Raw genomic sequence first — 10,900 nt, forward strand, 5'->3', positions numbered from 1 at the left:
CAGGTTATGGGCTCAGTGCCGCAGGACTAGTGAAAAATAGAAATTTTGAGTTGTCAATTGAACTGATCAGTATTCGAATTTACGTTTTGTAAGAATAGACAGTTATGGAAACAACAAGAATCAAAATTGGTTTACTTGAAGGAAAATCTAACTGGACGACTTGGAAATATAAGTTGTGCATTCTACTACGAGGAATTCCAGGCGCGATTGATGTCATAGAAGGTAGAATTGGGTCTCCAACACCTACGGCAGCAAACGCAAGTGCAGAAGATAAATCGAAGTATGAATCCGATTTAGAATTTTTCACGAAAGCAGATTGTAATGCACTTCTAATCATGACAACCAATATGACGGAGGAGACGCTTCAGAAAGTTATGCGATTCTCAACAGCACGTGAGGTTTGGCTAGAACTGCATAGATTATACGATGGAAATGCAGAAGATAAGACATATGATTTATGTACGCAGTTTTTCAGTTATAAGCGACAGCCTGGAGATGACATTGCCACTCATACATCAAAACTGAAAAATTTGTGGAATGAACTACAAGTTGAGATTGTAAAAGATAAAGAAGCAGCCAATAGTTCATGTAAATGTAACTTGCCAGAGATTTTACTTATATGCAAGATTTTGGGTACTTTACCAGATGAGTATTTTTCGTTCAGGTCGAGCTGGATGCTGATGGCAAAAGCTGAAAGAAAAATCGACAATCTCACAAATCAGTTGTGTGCTCACGAGAAAGCATTGTTGAGCAAAAGTGAATACAATCAAGAAGCTTTGATTGTAGAAAAAGCTAGTTCAAGCAAACCAAAAATGAAGCAGAAAAAAGGTTTTATTTGCAATTATTGCAAAGCACCTGGACATATAGTTCGCCATTGTATGAAGTGGAAATCTGATGGAAGACCTCCTAAACCAAAGAAGCATACAAGCGGTGATACAGTAGGACAAGGCAGTAATGTTAATATGTCTCTTCTTGCAGTGACCAGTAGCGTACTTTCTGTCGATTGTGATCAAGATAATTGGTTTGTTGATAACGGTGCAACAAATCATATCACTAATCGAAATGATATTTTTGGAGAATTCAAGTCATTCGATGAAACTCACACGGTTACCACAGCGAATGGAGATTCCATTGTAGCTATCGGAAAAGGTACTATTACCGTAGAAGCATCTAATGAAGGCAAATCAGAGAAATTCACTCTAACCGATGTTTGGTATGTTCCTAGTATAAAGAAAAATCTATTTTCTGTTCTGTCTGCACAAGATAAACATCCTAATAGTGAATTTATTTCCAAAGCTGAAACGTGTTGCTTTATAATTGATGGACAAGTGAAACTTGTTGGGGCACGAAACCGATATGGTGGGTTATTCAAACTGTCTTTGAAAAATGTTATGCCAGTTACAGAAATGCAAGTGAATCTGATTTCGAATGACAATTTATTGCAATTATATCACGAAAGACTTGGTCATCAAAATAAAAGGCACATAAAATCTGTTATATCATGCGAATTGGGCATAAACGTGAAACTGGACAGTGAATTATGTGAAGGGTGTATATACGGCAAAGCTCATAGACTAAAATTTGGAACTAGAGAACGTGCAAAAATGCCAGGTGAACTCATACATTCGGATGTATGTGGACCTTTTGTGAACTCTCTATCGGGATATCGTTATTTTGTCCTGTTCAAGGATGATTACAGTCGTTTCCGTTATGTTTATTTCATTAAGGAGAAATCTAATGTCCCTGATGCGCTAAAAATTATGTTAGCTGAATCTAAAGTTGCAGGACATGTAGTCAAGGAGCTCCTTAGTGACAATGGCGGTGAATTCGATAGCAAACGAGTGAAAGACATCCTACAACAGAATGGAGTTCGGCAGAGATTAACAATGCCTTACACGCCGCAACAAAATGGTTGTTCTGAGAGGGATAATCGAACTGTTGTTGAGACTGCAAGATCAATAATGCACGCACAGGAGGATTTACCACAGTATTTATGGGCTGAAATGATCAACACAGCCACATATATTTTGAACAGGTCAGGTGTTTCCAGTATCGATGACAAATCTCCCTATGAAGTATGGTTCGGCAAGAAATGTAGCTTGAAACACATGAGAATAATAGGAACTATTTGCTATGCTCATATTCCAAAACCTTCTCGTAAGAAGATGGACAAGAAGGCTGTCAAAGGTATATTGATTGGTTACGACAATCATGACGGCTATCGTATATGGTGCAAAGAAAGCAAGAAACTGATTAGATCTCGAGATGTTGTTTTCAATGAAAAACTCCTTGACTCTACTGGATCAGATGAAGTCCCTATCATTCCACCTCCACAACAAGCAGTAACGACATATGACTCAGTGGAAGAGGAAGGAAGGAGCAAAGGCGAGTCGTTGCAGAATGAGGAAAGTGAAGAGGAGTATTACCAAGAGGAAAATTTTCAAGAAAACAAACGGGTTGATTTAGAAAAAGAGGTTGAAAGTAGACAATTGAGAGACAGGTCGGAAATCAGAAAGCCTGCTAAATTCGATGAGTTTGTCATGAGCATGTCTACAAACATTTTGGAAATCAAAGAACCGTTGAGTTATGAAGAAGCGATAAGAAGTGATCAGCGAGTACAGTGGTTAGAAGCTATGAAAAATGAGATGAAATCACTAAAAGAAAACGATACTTGGGTTCTGGAAAAACTACCGAACGGCAAGAAAGCGATCCCTTGTAAGTGGGTTTTCAAAGTCAAAACAAATCCGGATGGTTCAGTGGATAGATACAAGGCTAGACTTGTTATAAAGGGTTTCTCCCAGAGAAAGGGTGAAGACTATGACCAGACATTCAGTCCCGTGGCGAAATCTGGTACAATTAGGGCATTATTGAGTATCGCAGCTAGCGAAAATATGTCTCTGACTCAATTTGATGTTTCAACCGCCTTCCTTTATGGAAAATTAGAAGAAGACATCTTCATGAAACAGCCAGAGGGATATCAAGATGGTTCAGATAGTGTATGCCATCTCAAGCGTAGCCTCTACGGTCTCAAGCAAGCACCCAGATGCTGGAACAAGAGATTCGGAGAATTTTTGACCAAACTAAATTTCCATACGAGTGATGCTGACCCCTGTCTTTTCGTAAAGAGACAAGGAAAAGATATAATGATCCTAGCACTTTACGTAGATGATGGTCTCTTGGCTTCAAATAATGAATCACTGAAAGAAGATTTCCTGAGAAATCTGAAAAGTGAATTCAAAATCACAATGAAACCAGCTTCATATTTCCTTGGGTTGGAAATAGAGAAACAAGAAGATGGATCAATTCGAGTGAGCCAAGCAAACTATACAAGAAAAGTGTTAGAACGTTTTGGAATGGGAGACTGTAGGCCAGTTTCTACTCCTATAATAAATGAACGTAGTCAACAAGGGAAGGAAGAGGAAACTAATTCAGAAGTGGATTTCCCATATAGGCAAGCGGTTGGGGCGTTGATGTATCTCATGACTGGTACTAGACCCGATATCGCTTATGCAGTTGGTTTTGTATCGAGAACTCTCGAAAATCCAAATTTTGCTGATTGGATCCGAGTCAAACGAATTTTTCGTTACCTTCAAGGCACCATCAACTATGGAATCACCTATAAACCTCATCATAAGCATTATGGTATAGAAAGTTTTAGCGATGCAGACCATGGTGGTGATGAGACTACAGGGCGTTCTACTACAGGTGTAGTATGTTTGTATGCTGGTGGAGCGGTGTCGTGGCTAAGTCAGAGACAGTCATCAGTTGCCATATCAACAACTGAAGCCGAAGTTGTTGCTGCAAGCGAAGCAGCTAGAGAATTAGTGTGGTTAAACCGTCTCTACTCTGATATTATTGAGGTGAAAAGCGTTCCTCAATTAATGGTTGATAACGAGGCTGCAATCAGATTGGCACAGAATCCTGAATACCACCGTCGCACGAAGCACATTAAAATAAGACATTTTTTTGTTAGAGAACTTGTCACAGATGGTTCTGTCGAAATCAAGAAGGTTGCATCCGAATTTCAGATAGCGGATATCATGACAAAGCCGTTATTCAAGCCAAGACTTCAAACTCTTCGCAAAAGCATGGGCGTAGACCAGAAAATCCAACAAATCAGTCAATGAGGGAAGGTGTTGAAATCAATGATTCACGTTTACATTTTCCCTAATTTGTTTGATATATTAAATATACTAAGTAGGTGTATGAATGTCAGATTGACAGTTAATTAATTAAAAAGTTACGTTTTGATAAACGTGTTTTTCCTAAGATATTTCCTTCAAGTTCAAACTTCAACAAAACATATCATTTACAAATTGAAGTGAAGAAAATATCCAAAAATTCAATGAATCGAATGACTGATTAATTATATGAAAGAAATAATGAGTGAAAATATAATATTCATAATGACATGAATTTTTGAGAAATATTTTCCATATTTATGAGATGAAAATGAAAAAAAAATCGGAAGGAATTTTATTTAAAGTTATTAATAATATTGCTTTCACTCTAAATTTTTGGTCAGCTTCAAAATAAGTTCTATTAACAAAGCCTAACAATGTTCCTCTCTTGGAAAGAAGAAGTTGAACATATTTGATACGAAAAAAATATGGGGAATTTTTTATTGAGGTGTCGTTTGTAGATCCTATCAACCTTTGTTAAGTTGTAGTTATTCTCAGCCGACAGTCACCAAAGAAGTATTTTGTTTTATGATCTTGTAATAACAAGATCATAAAACATAATACTTTCTATGGAGGAACCTACACAATAGCATAGAATCACGTACAACCTCAATCAACAATGAAATCGGTCCGAAGATTCACCTAACAGTCCCAAGTTGGGAATTCCAAATTCCTAACTACCGACCGTCTCGCTACTGAGCGAGGAACGAAGGTGCCGACCTTCGTTCCTCCGCCGCTGGAGTTGGTCCTCTACCTAGTCGCAACTCGTAATCGTCTACGCCGTCTACGGTTTCGTTTCCTGTAACCACAGTTACAAAATCGCGGTATTTTGGAGCGGTATTTTTCTGGAGCGGTCGCGAAAGTAACGCGACTGGTAAGTAACCGGTATTCGCATCCCTAGAATTCATGTCATCTGATACATATTCTGACATAAATCAAGTTTTAAAGACTGAGTTCCATTTTTGACAAACTTATAAGGACTATATGCTTAATTTTCGATTGAATTCCATATATTTCAATGGAATTTAATAGGAGTTTTCATTATTCTTCATAATAGAGAATAACATAACAATAACATTGAAAATTATATGCTCTTTGTTGTGGAACAAACCCATAATTTTTCATCCATAAATCTTTTCCGTATAGTAGACAAAAATATTGCTCATGTGAAACTGTGAAAGACATTTTCATACTTGAGATTTTATTTTTTTTGGACTTTAAAGTTGACCATCTATTTTATATTTCAAATAGAAATTCGTTCTTCTACATATTATAGTGATAATTGTCAGCTCTAGTGACCTTTATCGTTATGCTATCATTTTAGACTAGAAAAAATGTCAAATATAGAAGTTAAACATCTGCTAAGACGTAAAAGGTATGAAAACGGAACTTTCTCTGAATATTTTTTTAAATTAGAATATTCTGCAGGTTTAATGAGAATGAATGGAATTTCATATGTTTATTATTCTACCTACCACTTGGACTGATCCTTTACTTGTTGAGAAGTGTATTAACGATATTAGTTTTGCTATTAGGATGTATATTACCTGATGCTCCTTTTTCAAGGAACATAATTAACAGAATAACTTGTCTGAGCTTTGGGATAACTGTAACAGTTGAAAATATTGAGAAGCGAGAAAATGTAGATGTTTACATTAGCAATAGTCTCTCCTTATTTGATGGTTTAGCTGTTCATCAGGCAACAAAGTCAATAAGTGTGAGTAATTAGAAAATATTTGAGGATGGTTAAAATTTTGTAAGACTCATTTATACAATTTCTCGATAAATTTCAATATGCTGATGTGAATATATATTTTTAGGATGGGCCTAAATTGATACCTCTGATTTCTAAAAGCCTTGGAATATTTGAGTTTGGAAGTCCTTCTAATACTGAAACTTTTAAGCAGAATGTGTTGCTACTTCAGTCACATGAGAAGTCCCCTCTGCTATTTTCACCTGAGGGAAGGGTTACAAATGGCAAAGCTTTAATATCTTTTGAATCATATCCATTCTCTTTTGCAAATAAAGTACAACCAGTATGCATCACAATCGAAAGACCTTTCTTAGATATTTCACTTAGTTCTTTAGGATCATCGACTCTTATCGACACTTTTTTCTATATGTTTTCTCCTTCTACAAACTACAAATTGAAATTTTTAGATGTCTTAGAAAAAAAAAATCTTTCAAATGAAGAATTTGCAGAAATAGTTAGACAAAATATTGCAGCAGGATTGAAAGTGAGTTTCAACTCATCTTATTTCAATTTATATATTGTTATAGCAACTCGATTTATTTTATATGTACAATTTTTCTTCCCTCAAGGTTGAAGCTGTTAATTACACAGCTAAGGATCTCATAGAATTAGAGAAACGTTTATTAGCAGAACAAAAGAGAATTCAATCTGAACAAACACTGACAAATCCTGCCAACATCCCTGTGGTCAGACGGATGGCAAGGCAAGTTAAGGAAGTTTTACCACATGTTCCTTATGAAGCAATATATTCAGATTTATGTATGTATATTTCTTATGTACCTAGTTGGCTTTAAGCAAAAATACTTACTCATTGATTGAATTCTAAGACACCTGTTTCAAATTTTTAATTTTTAGTCATGACTGGTTAAATTTGTACTTTATTCAATGTATGTGATATTAACGTAATTAATAAGTGCAATATCTTAAAAACATTGTTTCCTTGTAATTTTTGTCTTTGAATGAGTAAAGTCTCATTTTCACGTTGATAGTAACTATCACCAAAGTACTATCGTGAAAGGGTGGCAGAATTCTTGCACTATCACGATAGTGACTACCAAGTAAGTTTATATGCTGATATTTTTGCAACAGTTACTTTCACCATAGCACTATTGTGATGGTACTATCACTGAGAAAATTAGCCTTAAAGGTGGCCTTTTATCCATTGTGGATTTCATGTTTGCTATTGAGTGCTTTTTTTTTAGATCGAACAAGAAGTGTTGACAATACTATAACTAACATCCTAGAGGGTCGAGTACAATTTAGACCAGAAATGCAAAGTTCTCAAGAGCGAAGAAGTCAATTACCTTCAACATCAACATTTTCTTCATCAAACAGTAATACAATGTCCACTCCTTTTCCCTCTTCTTCTTCTAGTTCTTTAAATACAGCAGCCAGCAGTTTTTCTAAATCAGCTCATGAACGTACTAAATCATTTCACGAAAGAAAACAACAACTTATTGCTAATGCTCGTAGAAGATATATTGAAAAACACAATTTAGACATCCCTTTGTAATTCATCATTTCTAGAGTTAGTGTCAAAATCAAAAGGCTCTTGCTTCACACACAGAGTACGATATTGAGTGGTCTATTTTTAAGAATAAAATTAGAATAAAAATGATTTTGAATATTCTAGCATATTTATTTATATTATTGAAATGATAAATAAAATTATATTTGTTTTTCTTGGTATTTCAATTAATTCAATTATTCTCAGATAAAAGTTTAATTTTACTTTGTGGAAGGAAAATATATTTCAATTTACAACTGAATATTTGGATTTCATCACTTGAAGACCTATTTATATTATGGTTCAACTTGCAAAAATGTTAAAAAAGATATAATTTCTGAAGACAATATGGAATTTTGAGTTGTGGTGATTTCACAATCCCGTGGGATGCATCACACAATGCTATCTCCTATTCATTTGGTGAATGGTACATTATCGAGATCTCTTTCTGCCTAATCCAAAATCGAGTACACAACCAAAAAATCATATTTAGATTCTGAGCTGGTACTATCGAAATTGAAGGGTACAGAGGTAAAACCGGCTAAATAACTTTCTATTACTTTTGATCTAGTAATTTTATGTTTATTTTCACTCTTGAAAGGGCATGTTTTAGATAATAAATTGATGAACTATGAATGCCAGCTGATTTGTCAAAATGTTTTACTTGTGTTTGCTCAAGCATAATACAAAAATATGGAACTCAACTCACAAATTTTCGGAATAGTTATTTATAACTAGAGAAGGCATATTCTTCCAAGAGTGTAAAATTCAAAAATAAGCCATGAAGTGTAGAGTTTTTTTGATGAACGAGTGTTAAAAGAGCATTCTATACAAGAATCATACATTATTTTCTCTAATTCACTAAATTGTTATTGAAATTAATGAAATACTTCGATAAATATGGTTCAGTGATTTTTGCATTGAAAATGTTGATTGGTAGAACTGTTTTCTGTATCACAAATTTGACAGATCCGTGACAGGAGAGTTCCGGCTATACCATATTATAAAATATAATAAGTGTGAAACTCAGATATTCCCGCACGATTTTGTTCTAAATGGTATGGCAGAATGAATGGATTTTCCATAAAAATAGAGAAATATATAATTCTACCAAATATTTTAGCTTTAATTTTGATTGTTAAATAGTCTACTTACCCGAGAATGAATTGCGTTCTCATGAGTTCATAGGTACCTATGATTATTATTTCATAACTCAACTGATTAGTAATTTGCTTGAAGTAATACCACTAGTACTGTGGACTAATGTTTTGGTATGAAATAAGTCAGTAGATTTAGGCGAAAATTCAATCACTTGAGGTCTTACTAAAGAAAATAAAAATAAAAAAAATTGGAAATTTTTTTCAATTTTTTTATTCAATGTATGGTTTGCATTACCTACGATGTCTAGAAATACTGGTGTGCCTACTCATTATTTAATATACTGACATTTTTCAAAGGTCATAAAAAAAACTACAATAAATAAATAAAAACACTTGACTATACGTTCACAAATTTAATAAAATATTATATTACGTTGACATGCATGTTTCGGGTTTTACCCCATTCTCAAAACTAAACAGAATAATAAACGGTACAAATTATACATCAAACAAAACAGATGTTAACACCGGAGATAAGCGGAACTCCAGCTGATCGTTCACAATTGGCAATTTTTGTTTATGTGCTGAAGATATTTCTAAACATTCTAAAAGATCTAATCGCTTACTTTTCTCTCCTTCGTGTAAAATTTTGGTTTTATTGAAATCTATAAAATGGTTACAAGAGATACAATGAGTTGAAAACCCCGTTGTGGATTTATTTTGTAAAATAGATTTTTTATGTTCTTCAACCCTAACTTTGAGAGAACGACCGGTTTGACCAACATAAAAAGCAGGACATTCGTCACAGAACAACTTATATACACCACTTTTTTCTGAATCACTTAACTTATCCCTACCATCAGAAAACATTGATCTCAAATTTTTCTTGTTTGTACACACAATATCAACTCTGTTTTTTCTTAATCTATTACAAACTATGTCGCTAATCTGTGGAATATAATTAATATATACAAATCTCTTCATTTGATCTTTAGGTTGAGGTGGATAGATACAAGTTAAAAGTTTTTCACGTTGTTTTTTCAATATTAATTTATCTATTATGTCAGGAGAGTAGCCGTTGTTCTTTGTTAATAACTTTAACATCTCAACTTCTTTTTTGAAGTTATTCTCCGATAGAGGAGTGGAAATAAGTCTGTGCACAAGGGAATGAAACGCAGACATTTTAATTCTATAAGGGTGTGAACTACTATTATGAATGAGAACATCGGAAAAAGTTGGTTTTCTGTAAATATCAAAATCAAGATGGTCATTTACGATTTTTATCTGAATATCCAGGAAGTTGAGTGATTTATCCACATTTTCCAATTCCAAAGTGAACTGAACACCGTCATAAAATGAGTTAATAAGCTTTAGAAATGATTCGAGTTCTGAATCCGAGCCAGTCCAAATACAAAATACGTCATCAACATATCGCTTCCAGTACAGTACATATACAGTCAGATTATTATTCATTATGGAAAATATTTTCTTTTCCAAATGTGTCATAAAAATTTCACTGAAAAGGGGGGATGAAGGAGAACCCATTGGTAGACCATCTAGTTGTTGATAAAATTTCCCATTGAACTTAAAATAGCTCTGTTCAAGACATATTTGTAGTATTTTCATTGTTTCTTCAATTATTTCCGTACTGAGTGAAATATTGTCATGGAGTTGTTCACTGACTAAATTTTTGATTTCTGCAGTCGGTATGGATGGAAATAAATTCACTACATCGAATGAAATCAACCTGGCATTTGAGGGAATTTTGAGGATCTTTAATTCGTTTGTTAATTGAACTGTATTTTTGATAGAATAAATAGGATTATGTTGTATCATACCTGGTAACATCGAATTCAAGAATTTACAGAGCTTCAAAGATGGTGCATGAGTATATGAAACAATGGGTCTCATCGGACAATTTTCCTTATGTATTTTAGGAAGAGCATATAATAAGGGTATTCTGGGGTTCATTATGGTCAGAGGGAAACTCACTTGAGATAACAAGTTAGGGCAGCTCTTAATTGTCTTCTTCACCGCAGTTTGGAATTTTGATGTAGGGTCAAACTTCAATTCTAAGAAATTATTAGAATTCAATAAACTTTCAGTTTTTATCAAATAATCATTTCTGTTCAACAATGTGACTGTATTGCCTTTGTCAGCTTTTGTTATGATCAAGTCATTTTCTGAGGCTTTCTTTTTGATTTGTTTTAAAACCAATGACTCATTTTTATTATCTTCCACGGTAGCTTTTGATATTATTCTCGCACATAATGATTTTTCGAGATCTCGATTTTCAGGAGGTTCAATTTTATTTAAAGCCAATTCAACATTTACTGCAAATTGTTTGAGGTCGTTTTTA

General features: G+C 34.1%; 1 protein-coding gene across 1 annotated transcript; it reads left to right on the plus strand.

Moving 5' to 3' along the window:
• The first annotated feature begins 5,325 nt into the window (after window positions 1-5,325).
• Window positions 5,326-7,616, plus strand: LOC123672075 (lipid droplet-regulating VLDL assembly factor AUP1-like). Its single transcript, XM_045606059.1, has 5 exons — window positions 5,326-5,556; window positions 5,610-5,898; window positions 6,002-6,418; window positions 6,504-6,693; window positions 7,137-7,616. Exons 1-5 carry the CDS (start codon window positions 5,516-5,518, stop codon window positions 7,445-7,447), a joined length of 1,248 nt encoding a protein of 415 aa, XP_045462015.1. The 5' UTR covers window positions 5,326-5,515; the 3' UTR covers window positions 7,448-7,616.
• Window positions 7,617-10,900: the final 3,284 nt, after the last annotated feature.

This window comes from Harmonia axyridis, chromosome 2, assembly GCF_914767665.1.
Source record: "Harmonia axyridis chromosome 2, icHarAxyr1.1, whole genome shotgun sequence".
Classification (NCBI taxonomy): domain Eukaryota; kingdom Metazoa; phylum Arthropoda; class Insecta; order Coleoptera; family Coccinellidae; genus Harmonia; species Harmonia axyridis.